Source organism: Hoplias malabaricus, chromosome 2 (genome assembly GCF_029633855.1).
Source record: "Hoplias malabaricus isolate fHopMal1 chromosome 2, fHopMal1.hap1, whole genome shotgun sequence".
Classification (NCBI taxonomy): domain Eukaryota; kingdom Metazoa; phylum Chordata; class Actinopteri; order Characiformes; family Erythrinidae; genus Hoplias; species Hoplias malabaricus.
In genome coordinates, this window is record NC_089801.1 from 42005467 (window position 1) to 42026557 (window position 21091).

The following is a 21091-nucleotide window of genomic DNA, read 5'->3' on the forward strand; positions in this document are numbered from 1 at the left end:
AGGTGTGGCCTTAAGTCCAGCTGAAGAAATTAATGCAAGTTCCAGTCAGTGATCAGTTTTTACTTACAGTTTAATCAGAGGGGGCCAAGAGCAGGGTTTCAGCAAGACATATGGCCTCTACAGCAGCACAAGGCAAGTTCACACACACAGCCATGAGTTAAGTACAGGGTCTAGCAGTTATACAATGGACATTAACTGTCAGACCAGCTGCGAGGAACATGGGGGGGGGGGGTGTTAATGTTTATCTTAATGTAACATTACAGACACTGGGCCTCATTCATGAAACTGAAGTAGAACGAATTTACATTAAATCATTTGTAAATCACTTTTTTAAAATATCCAGATTCATCAAAATGTCCAGTCTTCAAAGGTACAAACAAAATTTACATGTGCTCCTGAAAACCCTAAAGTGTGGGTAGTATCCGAAAGACACTGGAAGTATCTGACATTACTGAACTTTAAATAAAAGTTATTACAAATAATTAAAATGCACAAACTAACAAAATAAATAATAAATTAATATCCATCCATCCATCCATTATCTGTAACCGCTTATCCAATTTAGGGTCGCGGGGGGTCCAGAGCCTACCTGGAATCATCGGGCGCAAGGCGGGAATACACCCTGGAGGGGACGCCAGTCCTTCACAGGGCAACACAGACACACATTCACTCACACACTCGCACCTACGGACACTTTCGAGTCGCCAGTCCACCTGCAACGTGTGTTTTTGGACTGTGGGAGGAAACCGGAGCACCCGGAGGAAACCCACGCGGACATGGGGAGAACACACCAACTCCTTAATAAATTAATAAATAATCAATAATCAACAGTCCTCTCCTTAATACAGCCTATTATTCAGAGCATCGTCCAGAAGTTAAAAAGCAATTGTTTGCTAAATTATTTTGTTACTCAAGAGTCAAATGTTTACTTAATGTGGATGATTGCAATATAAAAAATAGTTTAGGGCCTGTAGCCTGTGTTAATGGCTGATGTTGCACTGCTACTGGATTTAACAAACAGTTCTGCACAGAGAAGTTTAACATCTTTGGAGAGGATACAGATTTATGGTTTATTAGCTGAGTGATTTCTCGCTGGTCTGTTGACTGCCGGGACTAATTCCTTTGTATTTGTGCAACATTTTAGAACCCTGCACTTATTCCTGAACCCGTTCAGGAACTGTCCCGGGTTTGGCTTTTTGGAAACCGAAACGTTTAAAACATCAACTCTAAGCCTTCAGTTTTCCAAGGAATTCCCAGGAACTTGAAGCTATGTTATACTTGACCGACTCTAACTGGTGCAAGGGTGTGTGCACCAAAATGATACAATCGCAATGTCTGAGTGTCTGCACCTGATGCTGTGCAAGGTTGTGAACCTCCGATGTTTAAAAACTTTATTCATATAGAACTAACACATTTAAAGGATCTCTTGCAAATCAGGAACAAATCCACAGGCATTTATCCCTCTATGAGAGACCACGGGGAGGATCTAATCTCTAAGGATCTAATGTCAAAACTCATAGGAAGTGTATATATCAAGAATAAATGCCTTTACCTTCCGTGCAGTTTCCCCCACCTTTAGCATAAGCGTGCAGGACTGCAGAAACTTGCCATGAATCTATAGTACTGTGCAAACCCCTTAGATCCCTAAAAATATAATTATATAAAATATCTAATAAATAAGATATAAAATATATGTGAAATGTGAAGAAATAAGTTTGTTTTCAGATATTCTCGTTACCTTCATCTTTTGGATTTGTGAAATCAACAGCACACTATATTTATCATAATTATAACCTCAAATAAAACTGCTCTGCAACAAGAAGAGATGTTAAAGGTTAAACCAATACATTAACACACAGAATATCACTTAGTGTAATCATTATTTGTTTTTATTTTTGTTTGAGCACGAACAAAACTAAACAGTGCAGATGTGAATGCACTTCAATAAAATTGATTCGTGCTCAGAACTATGGAAGAATTTTATTTGAAATAACAGGGTTAAATGAGAAAAATTGAATTAAAGCTTACTTAATTACCATGTCTTACATTTTTATGTATACATTTTTCATATAAATTCATTTATATGGTAAAATTTTGGCATCTGCAAGGCAAAGAAGTGGCACATGGATGGCATAGAAGAGAAGATTCTGTCACACATCGGCTTAAATATAGACAACCAGAAATGCACATTTCAGCAGCGATATCTGTGTTAGTACATCATTAAATGCTTGCAATATTAAATGGGCTAAACTGATTAATGAATATTAATAAATTATAATTTTTTTTCATTTCAAAGCACTTTAATGAGGCAAAACACTCACTGCTATTTTTTTTAACACTTAATTGGTTTTGAATGCTAAAGCTCATGTACAAATACAGTTTACATTTTACTTTATCGAATATAAATAAATGAATACCCAATTCCTCTTTTGATGGGTTTGATGGCAAAACCAGTCCACTGTCATTAAACAGAGGCACCCCTTGGCTATCAACTGTATAATTTTGGCAAGAGTCTATGGAATCAGATTTGTGCCAAAAAGAATCACAAAAAAATAATCTCAAACATAAAATGTATAACTTGAAAACAAAATAGCCAGCTCTGATATTTGCGGTCTCTGATTTGTGTCCGAGTTCACTGAATATTGTGTGTATTTCAGCTTTGTATTTCATGTGCTGAATATCACGCATATCAACGTACTTGCATTGCTGACTAGCTCTGATATTTAATTAATTTCCCCATTAAGATATTTACACAGATTATTTTTTTTCTTATACTGTTAGAACATTTTGACATTTTTGTTACATCACCTGTTCTTGTTCATTGATATTAATAATCATTTTTAATGATTGTTAATAATGATTAGTTATTTTTTGTAATTAATCATTCTCAATTCCTCACAAAATGCAAAAATGACAGTGGACTTTTCAGAAGTTTGATACAACTTTCTTTAATTTGTATTCATTAAAGGAGCAGGAACATTGTCTCTTACACTCCTTATTGTCTGTCATGTTTCCCTGACCCACCAACACAAAATGCACATGACATTTTTTAAAAACAGATTAACTTCAAAATAAATTTTGAGCATTTAAATAATCTAACAGCCATTGAGGAAAAGGCTCACTATGTTAGTACCCGGGTCTCTGAACAGGAGCACAAGCACTCATATAATAAGTATTTTACAAATAAACAGAAAAAGCGCTAATTTATTCTGTTTCGTCCTGAGTAAATACAGGCATCGCTGTGTATTTACCTCTGAACAATATCTGGTAATGAGAGACAAACAGGTTTGTCTTCACAGTAAAATATTTAATGTTTTGTTTTAGACAGAATATTACCTCAATATCTACATGGATATCGTCAGACTTTGCAGGTATTTCAGCGTTTTAAAACAGTTACGTTCAGAGAAGATTTATGTTTATGTAAAGTTCCTTTAAGGTTGAAATGTCTCCTGTGTCTCTCGTGGTGTACGTATGTGCAGTCCAAAATGCCTTGGGCACTGTGTTGTCACTCAAAAACTTCCAAAGTGAAGTCACCCCTGAGAAAACCCGCACACGTGAGAGGTTTGTGCCAAAGCTGCTTGCAAAACTCAGGAAACAGGCGCACAAAACTGAAAGAGCACGCTCACATTACTCGGGGAGCTCACTAACAAAAGTCATCAAGCACAAACGTCAGAGCTGGATATTTTGTTTGCAAGTTCTACATTTCATGTTTGAGATGAATTTTTCTATGCAATTCTTTTTGGTACAAATCTGATTCCATAGATATCTTGTCAAAATTATACAGTTGATAACCAAGGGGTGCCTCTGTTTAATGACAGTGGAATGGTTTTACATCAAAAGAGGAATTGGGTATTCCTTTATTTATGTGTGGTAAAGTACAATTTAATCTGTACTTCTACATGTACATCAGTTTTACCATTCAAAGCCAATTAAATGTTAATAAAAAAAATAGAGTGTTTTGCCTCATTAAAATGCTTTGAAATGAAAAATATATAATGCATTGTTTGTTTTAATCCATTTAATATTGCATGCATTTAAGAATGTAGCAACAAGGACATCGTTGCTCAAACATGGTGTTTCTGGTTCTCAATATCTGTCCTGAAGCGGATGTTGTGGTCCCTGCAATGAAAAACCGTAATGACGGGCCTATTCGGATTTGAAGCGCGGATGGTTTGACCGTCAATATCCAAAGCGCAGATTAATCTGGCAGAAAGTTGTCCATTTCCTCGTATGTCATGCGCAGTTTGCTCATGTTTTTTTACGAAGGTTTTATGAATGAGGCACATTATGTACATTTAATTTCTGACTGATCCAATTGATTCCAATAGATTTGTGCATCTAATAAACAATAATTATTATTATTAAATAATGACAGACCTCCTCCGCAGACTCCCCACCCTGAGACTGACTTGTTTTTAGCGTGTTTAGACTCTGTCCAGTTGTAGTGTGAGGTAATTCACAGGTGAAGTTGGTGAAATTCTCTGGTGGAAAATTAGTGTGGATGTGATGAGGCATCCTGGGTTTGTAGGTGCACAGATGCACTGTGGGAAATGCTTTTGGAAGCACAGGATAGGAAGACTGTTTAAGTAATAATATATTAACATATTTGTGGCCAATGTCATACTCTCTGTAGCAACTGAAAACTGTGTTTACTGTTTCAGCCAAAGGGTAAAACAGTTGAAATCACTAAACTCTGCTGCAGCTGATGACCCCGGTTATGGACTTACTGACAGGCTGGAAATGATTTCTGAAAATTTTTGCTGATTGGAGGTACATTTTTAACAGACAATGTGCTAAATCACAAAGCAAAACCCTGTATATTCTTTGCAGTAAAAGAAAACAAGCAGCAGTTATTAGCATGAAAGTGCTATGATTAGTCATGATTAGCCCTGTTAGCTGTGTTTAGCTGCAGTTAGCCGTGTTTTTAAGTGTTATGGTGTCGAGTATTTATATTCACATCGATCTTACACATTGTTTCTGTCACAAGAAAAACTCACATCTTCAATTAACTTCATATGAGTAGAAGAAAATATTTTACTTACACTTAAATTTAGGCCTAGGTTTTTGGTCATTTATTGTAAGATATCTGCAAATTCACTGTGTATTTACATATGAATATAAATTGTTACAGAAATGGACCTAAATCTGATTGTGGAGAAATTGATGAAACATTTCAGGAAATTAACTGCATTACTATCAAGGACTTTAAAAGGCAGTAATTCCAAACAGGTTAAAAATGAATCTTAAAACAGGGGAGTTTTTCTAATGACAGTGACTGTGTGAGAGCAGATGTTGCTCCTGTCACTGGTTTTCCGTGTTATCGGGGTTTTCCGGGCTTACTCTGTCCTGGAAGATGTACAGGTTGTTGGTCGCTGCAATGGCGATGATGTTTTCTGCTGGATGCCATGCCATGTGCAGGATCTTCTTGGTGAAATCCAGACTGTCCACCCCAACATCTCCGCGGCGCCGACGCCCCCCTGTGTACACTCTGCGTGTTCGCAGCACCGCTCTGGGTTTACTGCTCTCCCTCCATGCCTCCAGAGTGACACCGCGACCTGTCTCCCGGTCAAACATCCGGAAAAAACTGTTATAGGCCCCAGTCATGATCACACTGAGGGAAAAGAGACAGATCACCATAAGGGGACAGAGAACAGAAAAACACAAGACAACAAAAACCCCACTGACAAATGGACCAAACAACTGAATATGTAAAAAGTAGCAGGAGTGGCAATTATGTGGAGAGATGGAGGCAAACCATGCACACATTTTTGGGAATGTAATAAACTTAATTTATTCTGGGGAACTGTAAGTGACATGAAAAAAAAAATATTCTAGAATATGGAATACCTAGGGAATGTAAAGCTATTTATCTTGGATGTCTGACTAATTATGTTTTGGAGAAGGATATACTTAACCAAAATATTATTGATCACATGTAAAAAAGCAATAACAAGAAATTGGTACAAGACTGAACCACCCACTATAACCCAGTGGCTAAAGATCGTAAAAGAGGTCTACACCATAGAGAAAATGACATATCGACTCAGAATGAAAGAAAGTATCTTTGTACACAGCAAATTCACCAGTGTTAAATCAACACCATTAGTATAAAAATGTAAACTTGTCAACACTCTCAGTGTTAATTTAACACCAATAATGTTGATTTAACACTGGTGAATTTACTGTGTAACAAAGTGAGAGGAAAATGGACACAATTTGACACAGCGAATGTTATTTAAGGATTCACTGGTTTACTACTATATATTTATAAACCTAGACAACCAAACCTGTTATAAACCTAGATATGAATGCTAGGTTTGGGAATTTGAGAAAGGATGGAGGGGTTAAATGAAGGAGTGGCAGTTCTCACCTGTCAGTGCTATTCCACACACACTCGAACTTATCAAAGATGCAGTCATTCTCATACAGGGAGCAGAGTTTACTACGCAGGTATTCATGCACCTGAACACACAAGTCATCACAGTGGATTACAGATTACATCAGATTATTATTTAAATATTACAGCAGATTACAGATTTTTTTATAGTTACACTTATATACACTATACACGTATAAGGATTCTTTACAATCAACACTGCACAAAGAATTAGAGAGTAGAGATTAAAATTGATCAAAATATTAGTGTACATGGAATTAGTGATTACAGTGGATCATAAATAATTAGAGATTACAGTGAATTACAGATTACAGGATTAGAGATTACATGATCAGAGGTTACAGGACCTTACAAATTTACTGTTCACATATTTAGAGTTACATCATTACAGAATATAGGTTTAGATTTTACATATTTAGAGTTTACAGGATAAGCCTTTACAGAATAATAGATTACAGGATTAGAGATTCATTGCTAGAGTTTACAGGTTACAAATTAGAGACTACAGGTTTAGATATTTCACGATTACAGATTAAAGGTTTAGAAATGACAGATTTAGAGATTACAGGATTAGCATTTACAGGATTAGAAAATTTTTATATTAAAATTAAAAAAATATTGTATTAAATATTATAGTTATAAATAACGTGGGTTTAATAACTACATTACTAAATTTAGAGATGATTACAGTGAAATTAATGCAAGCTGAAATTTAATATTTATTTCACTTGCACCAGAGCCATGTAGAGAGATAGTTGCATCAGTTCCATTGACTCCAATGGACCCGTTTTTTTACAGCGATGACTTACCATGGAGCCTCTCAATAGTTTGCAGAAGTTAGTGGCAGACACTAGTAGCACTATAGAGACACGAATGTGATGTGATTTCAAGTTTAAGAATTATGTTTTTTATTATTAGCATATCTATATTCAATTAACAAGTGTGTTAAAACATGCTAGCAGATTTCCCCACTAATTTAGTAGATTTGGGGAACGTTAGCAGTTAATTATATTTATTAGCACGCTATAGGACTTTGAGTAAAGTATAAGCATAACAACAAGCATCCTGGAAATACCTTCTTATAATGTAATGAGATATTAGAGAAAATGATTCTATTGTAGCAAAGTGTAAGATAACTTGGACCACCACTTGGAAAACTAATCTAAACTGATTTATGAACATCTCTTCATCCATCCATCCATCCATTATCTGTAACCGCTTATCCAATTTAGGGTCACGGGGGGTCCAGAGCCTACCTGGAATCATCGGGCGCAAGGCGGGAATACACCCTGGAGGGGACGCCTGTCCTTCACAGGGCAACACAGACACACACACATTCACTCACACCTACGGACACTTTCGAGTCGCCAATCCACCTACCAACGTGTGTTTTTGGACTGTGGGAGGAAACCGGAGCACCCGGAGGAAACCCACGCGGACACGGGGAGAACACACCAACTCCTCACAGACAGTCACCCGGAGCGGGAATCGAACCCACAACCTCCAGGTCCCTGGAGCTGTGTGATTGCGACACTACCTGCTGCGCCAACGTGCCGCCCAACATCTCTTCACTTTCCTCTAATTTAGCAGAAACTATAGGCTATATGTCATACTAACTACCATACAAGTTTAAAAAGCAGCAATTTAAATATTTTTAATGCAATCAACAACATGAATATGGCTGTAACTGAGATATATAATCAGAAATGTACATATGAGGCAAGTAACGCCAGAATATCTGGCAGATCTCATGGCATTTCAGCAGCGGCTGGCTCTGGACTTGCACTCGCAAGATTATAATGCCGTGTGTCAGTTGGACCAAAAGCTAACCGGCATGCACAGCACTGAAACAGATGGCTATTGGTCTGTGAACAAGCCTTCTGTCTTGTCTTACTGTGCAATCTAGCCAATCAATCTGACTGGATCAGAGTTAAGCCCACCCACTGACGGATGATGGATGATGTTGACAGATTTAATTATCGCATAGTACAATGCTGCAAGGCGAATGAAATAAATATATAAAAAGTTATATAGTTAACTAAATTATTTAAATATGCACATTTAAATAACAATTAAATAAATCACATAAAATTATTTAAGTTTTTATTTCAAAATGTAATAATTAAATGAAATTTCTCATTTCCATGAATTATTTCTTTATTAATTCAATTATATAATATTGTCACAAAAATTTAAGATAGTAGTGATGGACACTCATACAACCCCAAATAAAAAAAAAGTGGGGACAGTATGGAATATGCAAAAAGAGTTTCTTACATTTAGCTATACTTTCATTTCATTGCAGGCAATGTAAACACAAAATATTTCATGTTTTGTTCCATCAACTTCAATCAATTTGTTAATATAAATCAATTCCTGCATTTTAGGTTTGTAATACCTTCCAAAAAATTAAGATGTGATATCTGATTACAGCAGGCAATTAATCGTTATGTGGTACAAAACAGTATCTCCTAAAGGCTGAACGTTTGAGCAACAAAGATTGCCAGAGGATCACACTCTTTATTTATTGTCACCTACCAGTATCCATTCAACAAATCCAGTGTGCTGAAATAAGCTGTACCCTGCATGGATTCCAGGAATTCATGAACCAAAGGCATGAGGATTTTGGCATGTAGGCCCCAATACTTCACACAGAACTCATCTTACTTTGGCATCAATGAGCAGCACACAAAGATAGCCTAATCACACCATCTTTAACATCTTTTGCACATGATCTATGATGATATGTTGTTTTTGGATTTTGGTTTGGTATGCTCTTCTCCTGACAGGCATTGAATTGAAGGTAAAGATTTGATATTGCACAACCCCAGTCTTTCCATCTTCACAGTCCAAACAATTGACCAATTCTATAGCAATCATTGGAAGAATTTGATTTGGAAAGTGCTGATCTGATTACCTGTTTGGGCTTTATTCTTCACCACAGTTATATACTGGTTGTAAGATCATTCTGACTACTATGTTTGTCCATTTGAGCTCAGAAATTGATTTTGACATATATCTATAATATATTCGCATTGTACATGATGCACTTCCACAGGTGTATGTAAAGAATGATCAGAACATGTACATTGCATGTACAGGCTTGGGTCTCTAAAGACATACACATCCAATTTGCATGAGTAGTTTTATAAACAGGGGCACTCTCATTTGTCCACCATAATAAAAAGCTTGCTTTCCACAGTGCTTTACACACATACACATCCAATTTGCATGAGCAGTTTGATAAAAAGTTGCACTCTCATTTGTCCACCATAATAAGAATCTTGCTTTCCACAGTGCTGCAGAACTTCATATTCTTTTGCAATTTTATTCCACAAACTCTCTTGTACCAGTGAGCATGTATTCCCTGCGTCCACTCTGGCATCACTGGTGAGTGTATGGACAAGCATGTAGTGGAGTATGGATCGAATAAAGAAATGAAAAGTTCTGAATGAAAGACTTTCCACTCTGAATAAGGATTTCTTGAGACAGAACCCCACATTCCCCAAACTTTGTGGGTGCGTACAGACTCTGCACCCCTCCCCACACACACACACACACACCCATAAACTCACGCACATCAAAGACTGACAAGGACACTTTCCAATGACCCCCTCCTCTTCTCCATGAATGGAAAGATAACAAGCCAGTTTATGACGCTTTTAGGCAAAAAGAAGATCAAACAAAGTGGTGAAGACTAGAATTAACAACCCAGTTTTATTACGAGCGGCGTCAAGATGGCACTGATTATCGTCTGCAAATCACACAGATGGCACACAGAATTGACCTTGCACTGAACTCCTGAAAACCCGATCCAAACCAAACGAATAACATGGACCAACAGCGACCCCAAGTGGACATTTGCGAAATCATGTTTCGCCCTGCTGCCGTCTAAATACATAATGGACTTAATCGAGTGTTTATAAATATGTTTATGCAATATGTATGAATGTTACTCTCTGTTGTTCTCAAGTGAATGTCTACTAACTAATGAAGTGATGTGTATTACTGTTTCAATCATGAAGGAAAATTTCTGTCTCTGATTAGGAAAACGAATTAGTTTCTAACTTCTAGCATAATATTGTAGTGGGATGTAATCGTAAAATACCCAAGATATATATACGTAGATATTTGATATTAATAATCCAGGACACTCATTGTGCTCTACCACAAGCATGTATAAGTAATTTTTACGTTATTCATTTTCATGTGTATACGTGATTCTTTTCTCTCTCTCTGAAACGTGAAACAAGTCACGTGAGCCTCAGACCTAGGATCCAATCAAAGGAAGGAGACCTCCCAAATGGGCGTGACCACGCCACATCTGAAAAGGGAATGCCCGACTCCGCTCCCTCCTCTTCTTCTGTGCTCTTATTCTGCGACCCTCTTCGTTTTCCGCTACACTTCTCACGTCGCTCTCTTCACTTCAAGTGCGACGCTCTTCCTTCTTCCTTACGCCGACGAAAAGACTCGTCAAAGACTCTAACGAAGGACCACACTCAACTTCCAAGGGACGCCTTGTGCTAGTTAGCAGTGTGATACAGAAACTACAAAGTAACGCCTAGTAACTCTCAGTAATCTTTTTCTTTGTTTATTTGTGTTCATGTTTTATCGCCCAATCCAAGTTTCATCTCACGACTGATCAAAGCAGCAGGTGAAACTTCTTTTGGCCAGAATAAGATATCACCCCTGAGATTAGTTGATAGCGGATATGTTAGCGTTATATTCTGACTTCTGAGGGCATCGCTTCTGGTGACTTGAGTAACGAGCGAACAACTCTTAAATGCCCCCCTCACTCAGGGGACAATCCAGCCAGGCCAGCAGTTCTCCGTGAAGGGAATCCCCCGACTGACGTCACACCGTCTAAGGCCAAGAGTGTCTGACTCACCCTGGAAGGAATTCCCTCCCTAACAAGCCTACCTTCAGTGACACAGGGAGGACAAGAAGCAAAGACCCGGAGAACGGAGATTGAATTGTTGGACCCAATAGCTTGGTGATAACATCAAAAAGAGTAAGCAAGCAAAATTTACTCACTTTTCAGAAGCTGATGCCTAATTAAGTCTCTTGATAAATTTATACATTAATTAAATCTCATTTAGCAACACATTAGTCAAGTCATATCGCCTAGCCTATCTTTAAATTCGAACCAGTTTGACCTGCGTTGATCTAGTGAGAATTCCTAAGGTCGTGCTATGTCTAGTAAATAGTCTCTTTTCTCTTAATAAAATATTTCCATTATTTGAAATAACAGTGTGTGTTCATTAAAAGTCTGAAAATCCTGAAGAACTCACGTAGCGATGACAGTATTCATTCTCTAACTACTTGTTAATGTTTTGTCATTTAAGTCAATCATAACAATAACAATTATTATCATTAGTCATAACGTCATTAATCAGAAGAGTTTGAATAAGGTCAAACGCTACAAATACAAAATATAAATATATATCTATATATATTTTATATATATACATATATATGTTACTACAAGCACCACCAGAAGAGAAGGTACAGCTTGCATGGTGGATATGTCATCATTCATGATGTTCCTCTTACCACTTTTTGGTGCTTTTTTATTCTGAAATGCACTAAAAATTTGTATAAAATGTCAACACAATTCCAACAGTACTTTGATGAAGCCCAGACTGTCAATCAGAGAGCCCGTCCTAAGAAGCTTGTTTAAGAAGTGGCCAGGGTGAGGACTGCATACACTGAGAATTATTTTTACAATCTCTTTAGCCTTTTCTAGTCACCACCTGAGGCACCATGCCCACTTTTCATGTGAAAATTCTCTTAGGCACTGATTAGGTGTCATTGGGGAAAAACATAAATAAAAACCACTATCTCAACAAAACTGCCTTTATGCAAAAATTTAAACTGCTGATGCACTTCCAAGAGAGAGAAGAGACGAGATGACAGGAATTGGGTGAAACTCCCTCCAGGTTCCTTAAAAGCCCATAACACATTGTTCTTGTTGTGATAAAAAATGTATTTATATCTTAAAACATGTCTGTGGAAAATCTTCTTCATTCATCTTCTTCACATCACTGCTAATAGAAGAAAGAACACTCCCTCACACCATACCACTGGTTTACATACATTTGCTTCCTGTTTGTGTCTCATCTGATGGGCAGATCTTGTTATGACATCAAACATGAGATGATATTTGGGTAAGAGATTTACGATAACAGCATAATATAATACCTTATATATGTTTACTGCTTACGGAGCCCTGGGGGTGACGTGGGGGAAAAATGTGCGTGAACAAATTACAATTCGTGCACACATTTTAGTTAATTCAAGTGAACAAATTAGTAATTCCTGCGCACGATTTAGCCCATTCGAATTAACAAATTAGAAATTTTTTTGTTTATTTAGTTTTTTTTTTGTTTTGTTTTGTTTGTGCATGTTTTTGTTTATCCAAGTGAACGAATTAGTAATTCATGCGCATGAATAACTAATTAATTTACGTGTGGCTCCGTAGAAGCCAGCTGCCATTTGCCAAAACTTTTATAATGTTTGGGCCCTTGTACTAATGACTGCAGTCACAAGTAAAATTACCTTATTTAGTCCATAAAGAAAAAAGATATCAATTCAGTGTTTACCACACAGTGTACATATAGATTATTAAGCGAGTGTACGGAAGTGTTGAAGTAAATGGCGTGGATCATCTTTTTGACTGGCCTACCTGCTGTCCTAAAATGTCCCCAGTAGAGAACATGTGGAGAACTTTTCAAATTAAGATTTCTCTATTTAAAATTTTCATGATGAATGAGACAAAATAATAGCTGAAACACTTCAGCGCTTTTTATTCCTGGTACCAAAACCTCTTTTAAGCATTGTGATAAGGAATGACAACATTCTAAATTGGTAAAAATTTGGTAAGAGTTTATAATTTTGTCTACATTAATAACCCATTCAAAATATCTTACACAAACCCTTCATAACATATTCATGAATGATTAAATGAACTTTCATAAAGTATGTAAGTTTTACATGATATTAAAATTGACTATTGAGTATTGCAATAATTTTTTCACGTTTGATTTTGAAAAATTACATTGTTTTCGGAGATACTCTTCATTTCTGGACAGCTGAAATAAACATGTCCTGACTTTACCACTTTAGCCAGAAAGTGATTTGTTTAGGCACTTGCAAAAGTTTTAGGCACAAGAGATTATGAGATATAATTAGCTATTTATCTGAGCAGTAAATGTTTATTCACAAAAAAAAATAATAATAATAATGCCCAACATTAGAATAAAATTAATTAACCAAGTAAGTGTGATAAATTTTGTGTGTGAATGTGTTGGTTTAATTATTTCCAAATCTCTCCCTATGGTAGTTCATATTATTTAGGGTTATCATCCAATACCTAGTTTTAGCGGTGAATAAATAATGATTTTAAATAAGTGCTGTTGAAATTCATGCAATCATGAGAAGGAGAATCTGAATAAAACATTATTCTTCAAACTCAATTACATCACTACTTTATAGAAAAAAAAAATCTTATATTTCTTATATATATATATATATATATATATATATATATATATATATATATATTTTGTATTTACAGTGATTATGTACTTTATACAAGCACCACACAAGGCATTAGTTTAAATATATATAATTATCTTAGGTGCCTAAGACTTCTGCACAGTACTGTAGTTGTAGAAGGCTGGAAATATTTTTACCCATTTCCACAGCTAGAAGTAGAGAAAATTGTCTCCTTTGCTAAGTGTACAACTTGCACACTTGATGCAATTCCCTCAAAATTACTCAAAGAATTACTACAAGTTATAATCAAAGCTCTTTTAACTGTAGTAAACATGTCAGTTATTAAACCTTTGATCAATGAACCAAATCTTAATGCTACCGTATGGTCTAATTACAGGCCTATTTCTAACCTACAATTTATATCTACAATCTTAGAAAAAGCTGTGGCCCAACAACTTTAATCCTTGTCCTTTTCGTTATTCAGTAGCTTTCCTTAATCATGGTCCCTTCCCAGAAAGTGGCAAGAAATAAATGATCAGATTTAAATTTAAATCTCACTGACTTTCCAGTTATACCTGGTTCAGCAGCAAAAAATCTTGGCATCATAATTGATTCAGATTTATCATTTGATGAACACATAGGCAGTATCATTAAGATAGCTTTTCTACATCTTTGCAATATTACCAAATTAAGAAATGCCTTATACCTGCATGACACAGAAACATTAGTAACATGCCTTTATTACTTCAAGGTTATACTATTGTAACGCATTGCTGTCAGGACACACTAGCAGGAATTTAAATAAACTTAAACTAGTTCAAAATGCTGCAGCCAGGGTCCTTACTAAAATGAGAAAATTTGCTCATGTCAGGCCAGATCTATTATCACATCATTGGCTGCCTGTTTAATTCTGTATTGATTACAAAAGGCCATATTTCCCATCACTCAGATCACAAGGTGCTGGCTTTTTAATAGTTCCCAGAATTCAGAATTCTCCAGCTGGGGGAAGAATATTTTCTTATTTCTTTCTTATTTTCTTTTCTTCCCCCCAACTCTGGAATGGTAGATAATGTTCCAGATAATGTTCGGGATTCAGATTAAATCGCAATCTTCAAATCTAGGCTGAAAACTCAGTTCAATTTAGTTTTGGTAGTAAATATTCCCCTTTAACTAAAGGCTGCAGATCCAGGGGCCCATACACACAGGGAATTTGTCTGTGTCTCAGGTGTCTCATGTCTGTATCTCAATCTGGCTCTCGCCTTTTAGTTAAGCTGTTATAGTCAAATCTGCAGGGGTCATTAGCCACGCTCTGGAAATGTTCACACACAAAACTAATTCCATCTCCCTAAGTTTCTCTGAGTGAAAGTTATGACAGCCCACCTCTCGAGCTGGATGCTGATGGAATGTTGAGCTCTCCTTCGACCCACTTGAGACTAGCCTTACTATTACTATGATTAAACCTTACTATTACTATGATTACTACTACTACTCAGTGGTGTAGATTTCCTCTTGACATTAGTGGAGACCTATGAATCTACCCCAGCGGCCTGTTAATTTTTTTGTTTGTTTGTTTAGTTTATCCCTTTGCTCTGTGATTAAATGGCAATGAAAGAGCACTGACAATTGACAGTTTGTTGTGCAGTTAATTTCCAAACTATGTTATTCTTAGCTACAGACAATTTTAGCTTGTTTGATTTTAAGTGACTTACACGTTTCTAGGAAAAATAGCTCCTTATGTCCAATTTCGTCCTTTTTTGCTGCCATTCTCACTAGCTTTTGATATCCATATGTTACCCACAATGCACCTGAGTCTTGCAGAGTAATACTTACTTATAACTGGAAAGTTTTTTTTCCAGTTTTGGAGCTGCTAACAACCAAACTACAGAGACTCACGTGAGAGCAGGGAAAGGCACAGCCAATCACACTGGCCATATGCATAATGGGGAGGTAGGGATAGAGTAGAGAATGTGATTTGTCACTTTCTGCACCTGTATATTAATGAGATGCTGACAGATCTGTTTCTTTTTTTTTTTTTTTTTTTTTTTTTTTGAGGAGATCAAATTATTTGTGGGGACAATTCAAAAATCGCTGGATACAGGTAGGGACATGTCACCTCCATCCATGCTAATGCTACGCCCTTGCTACTACCATTATTATTATTATTATTATTATTATTAATAATTCATTCATTATCTGTAACTGCTTATCCAGTTCAGGGTCACGGTGGGTCCAGAGCCTACCTGGAATCATTGGGCGCAAGGCAGAGCGCCAGTCCTTCACAGGACAACACAGACACACACACACATTCACTCACACACCCACACCTACGGACACTTTTGAGTCACCAATCCACCTACCAACGTGTGTTTTTGGACTGTGGGAGGAAACCGGAGCACCCGGAGGAAACCCATGCGGACACGGGGAGAACACACCAACTCCTCACAGACAGTCACCGGGAGCGGGAATCGAACCCATATTATATATTATATATTATTATTATTATTATTACCACAATCATCATTGCTTTCATTATCTACAATTACTACTATGCTTATATCAGTACACATGATCTTAACAGCTGACTTATGTGATGGTACAGTGACCTTTTTCAATAATTTGTAGTAGTTTGATAGGTCCCGCCTTGTGAGCCTTGGTTCTTCCCAAGTCTCCCAAAGTTTTCATCTATGCTCTTCGTTTTTTCTTCTTTTAAATTTTAGCTTAAAACCTACCTCTTCTTTAAGTGTCTTCCCTCTTTCTTTTGGATATTTGAAAGGCGATGTATAATTCTAAACCATCATTATTAAAATTATTATTATTTTATCCAGCTCACCAACAAAACATGTATGAGCATACAGCAGTTAAATTAATTATCTTAATATCATTAACTTTAACCAAGTAACATCTAGCCATGTAGCAAGCCCCTGCTAGCTTGTGCTAATGTTTACTAATTAATGTTATATGATTCTAGTTTGTGTTTTCGCTTCCCTGTACATTTGTTTTCACTGTTGTTTTTGTTTATGTAAATAAGTTATTCGTATTAAAGTGTACGTTCGCCTCCTCGTCTCCCTGCAGCCATGACACTAGAATGATAGTTCCCTGTACAGAGATTTTACAAACAGTCAGCTCTTCTCAAACTACATCTGAAAGATACAGAGTTAACTTACTGTTTTCCAGCTGTGTCAGTCTTAGTGAGCTTAAATGAGACTGATTTGTGAAACACAGCAGTACAGTGTGGAATAATATGAAGTGAGCTAATGCAATTCCCTTTTAAAGATCAACATAATACACATTTCAGTTGGATTAATGTGGATTCTATCACTTCTGAGGTAAAGTCAAACAAAGCAAGTTTATTTATAAAGCACATTTCTTAATAATATATTAGCCCCATGTGAAAGGAAAGTCAAAGTGTTACCTATAGATGGATGAATGGCAGCAACAATTTGATTATTCAATGTCTTGCAATTAAATTACATATTACTACATATTAATATAATGTAGAGTATGTATAGCTTATGAATGTTGATTCAAATATTCATACACATTTTATGAAGTCTTTATGTAGGATGTAGTATATGTATGTCTTATGTAGACAACCTTCATTTTGGTTTTACCAAAAGTTATTTACTCTGCTAAATGTCTTTGCAATGTGTTGCAGGCCTGAAATGCAGGAACAGATGTATATTAACGAATTAAATGAACTTGACCAGAGAAAACATAAAATAACTTCACACTGTCCACAATGAAATAAAAGTCAACACTGAATGTTCCATACTGTTCCATTTTTTTTTTTTTTTTTTTTGGTGGGGTGCTTGTATAATTTTCAAACATTCAAGATCTACTTTGAGTAAAATACTTGACTGAGGAAGTGAGTTTGTTCTGACCTGGTAAGTCTCCACTGGACCCTTCTCCATGTTCAGGTCCCACACCTTGACTGTGAGGTAATCCCGTGTTAGCAGGTAGCGTCCACTGTGGCTGAACTTCACATCTGAAACTGAGGAGATGATCTCAGAGAAGAAAGAGCGATTTCCTGGGTCCTCTGGCTCCTCAAAAACTGCAAAAGAAAAAACAGCTCCAGAACTGAAGCCTGCATCCACCTCATCAGCTGTAAGCACTTCATTCTGGGGTCAGAGTCTGTTTTCACCTCAACCAAAGGACTGCGACTGCACCCTCACAGCAAAGGTAAGCTGCTAAAATCAAGGAAACTTGTGCTGAGCAGCAGGTTTAACTTACAGTCAGTCTCCCCATTAAAGCAAAACATTATAAATATATCACATACTCAGGCTGTAATGAGGATGATGACGAAGTCAGGTAATATCATCAGGGCTTGACATGATCCCATAATTCAACTCAAATAAATGGAAAAAAAACTACAGCATGCTAACTTCATTAAAAACGTGTTATATGTAATACTTATCATATGTACTGTTGTAATGCTCTGGTCCTGTCTTGTGCTTTCCTGCTCAGTTTCATGTCTGTTTTCTCTGCTCTTTTAGCACATAGCTCTGTTTGTTTTAGTCCTTTGTCTCCACCTACGCTCCGCCCTCTCATTAGTGTTTCCAGGTGTTTCTTGTCTGTGCTCTTGTACCCTTTGTTTCAGTTCTCTCTTGTCTGGTCGTGTGTGTGTACATTCCTGGCATGTACACACGTATCCATCGTTGTCCCTCCCCACAACCGTGACAACAATTAAGTAACATAAATATTATACTTATTATATTACTTTCAAATTAAATAATATTGTAGATTACATTATTGCTACCAGAAGGAAAAGTTAACTACTAATTTACAAGGATTTAACAATTTGCCCTGTGGATTTTTTTCATTGTTTCCTTCATGAGACATATTACTGCAACTTTACAGATGACACCATAAAACCATTTCACCAGTAAAAGGGTCCGTGTGCTTTCATTTTTCATTTTAAAAACAGATATTAAAAAATGAAATATGGATGGTTAATTAATTTTAATTTCATACTCCAAATCCATATGTTAAATGATATTTCTTTTTTTCTTTCTTTCTTTTTTTTTTAAATCATAACATAAATTCGCAAATATAAGAAACAGAAAATCATCCGTCTTTTTAGTGTTCTTTAACTGGAAGTTTAACACTGACTTCAGTGCAACTTAAGGTGCCTAAATACAAAGAGCTTTTACAAAGAGCTAGATTTTTTTTTTTTTGCTCTTGAAATTTTATTATTTTCCGACCTGTTATTTAGCAGGATGCCTTTGGAACCACAATCTGAAGGAATTGTATACATGCCAAGATTGGGACTATCTCTTACAGAAAGGTACATCACTCTGGTCAAGCTATCTGCGCCCTAGAAATTGATGGTCAAGCCATTCGCGCTTTAAATCTGAATGCAGGCATGATGTTCCAAATTTTATTATGGAGAACATCCTCTTCAGAACAGATAGAGAACCAGAAAGCCATGTTTGAGCACAGATGTCTCTATTATTACATCACTAAATGCATGTGATACTAAAATGGACTATATTTAAATCTTTTCTTTTCATCTTTCATGAGGCAAAACACGCATTCTTATTTCATATATTATATAATATGCATGTCTTACCATCATCATCATCATCTTCATCATCATCATTATTATCTTTTCCGCTTGCCTATTTCAGGGTTGTGGTGGCAACAGGGGGAGCCCAGAAGCCCAGACATCTCTGTCCCCTGCAACATCCACTAGCTCCTCCTCAGGGATCCCCAGGCGTTCCAAGGCCAGCCGGGCTGCCTGGCCACCAGATACTCGCTGTCAGACACTACCCCCAAGCCTGGCTCCAGGTAACCCTCTCCCGGGCAGGGTGCTCTTAGTTCTAATGGTTATACCCATAGGGATGCTTCTTGGATCATGTTTGTTTGGATCTTCACTCCAGACATGTTCGGCATGGGAGACCCTACTGGGAGCTAATAGCTCCCGACGACATAGACCTGGAGGTCAGGAGACCGCACAATCCCTAGCCAAGGGTTCCCTCTCTTTTAATAATAGTGGAATAATGTTGGCATCAAACTCATCAAAGTAGGAATTGGGTATTAATTTATTTATATTTGGTACAGTAAATTTTCACCTGTATTTCTACGTGTACATTATATAATTTAAAGCCAATTAAGTGTTAATAATATAAAAGATGCATATATGTATGCATGTTTTGCCTCATGAAAATGATTTGAAATGAAAACAAATCATAATGACTTGAATTCATTTAGTCCACTTCAGTATTGCATGCATTTAGTGATGTTGTACCAGAGACGTTGATGCAAAAACTTGGGTTTCTGTCTGAGGCAAATATTGTGTTCTTTGTAATAAAAAAACATTACATGCCTATAGGTGCATTCGGATGGAAGCGTGGTCGGTTTGACCATCAATTTCCAAAGCGCGGATAGCTTGATCGCAGTACTCCTCTGGGAAAACCCTCTTTCTTCTCAATTACAATGTGAAATAGCTACAGAGATTTAATGTAGAAGATAGTCTCCTTCTTGCAGTGTGTATACAATTGCTTCAGAGTGTGCTTCTAAAGCCACTAATAGCTTGAAAGCTTATAGGAACAAGCAAAAAAAAATTAATGTGAGTGTTTTGTATTTACCTGCCTGTAGTTGCCTTGATGACGATGTTAAACTTCACTTTGACAAAAATTCAAAGATGGACCATTTTTCTTTTTCTTATTCTCATATGATACCAATATCATAGCACCGGTTCACCAGTAAAGGATCTTTCAGACTTCACAGTCTGACCATTTTACCAGCAAAAGACAATTAACATGACACTGTGGCATGGTTTCACCAGTAAATGCATTTCACACCATGCAGTTCCACCTTATAAGATAAAACTAAAGCTATATTAATCTCCACATATATTTCAGCAGTAAAAAAAACCTTTCACACCACACAGTTACACTATATTTTGTGAGTGTGTGTGTTTGTGTGCACGCTCACTCTTGGCGTGTAGGTCACAGAGAGCCGATGCTCTCATGTCGCATAAGCGTAAGCTTCCTTTGCTGCTGCTGTAGATGAACAGGTGACAGTGGAGAGGGTGAAACTCTGCCGCCGTGATCACCTCAGTCAGGTCCTCCATGTTGACCGGCTTAATGTCCACTATGTCTGAGGAGGGAGTTAAAATCATGCTAACACTAATGCTATTGTAGGGAAACACTCTGCTCAGGAACTGAATGAAATCAGTTCATAATGGTTAGTTCA

At 36.8% G+C, this 21091-nt stretch overlaps 1 protein-coding gene across 3 annotated transcripts in view; it reads right to left on the minus strand.

Moving 5' to 3' along the window:
- The window catches only part of ppp2r2ca (protein phosphatase 2, regulatory subunit B, gamma a), a 45656-nt gene that overhangs the window by 14968 nt on the left and 9597 nt on the right, over positions 1-21091 (minus strand). For 2 of the 3 annotated variants that reach the window (XM_066659924.1, XM_066659923.1), the window contains exons 7-10: positions 20831-20995; positions 17776-17945; positions 6371-6462; positions 3816-5611 (exon numbers count right to left, since the gene is read on the minus strand). In XM_066659924.1, the coding sequence (XP_066516021.1) occupies positions 5302-5611; positions 6371-6462; positions 17776-17945; positions 20831-20995 (737 nt within the window). In that variant the 3' untranslated portion in view covers positions 3816-5301. Of the gene's footprint in view, positions 1-3815; positions 5612-6370; positions 6463-17775; positions 17946-20830; positions 20996-21091 lie in introns of those variants that run through there. The other variant, XM_066659925.1, reaches the window with a different exon arrangement.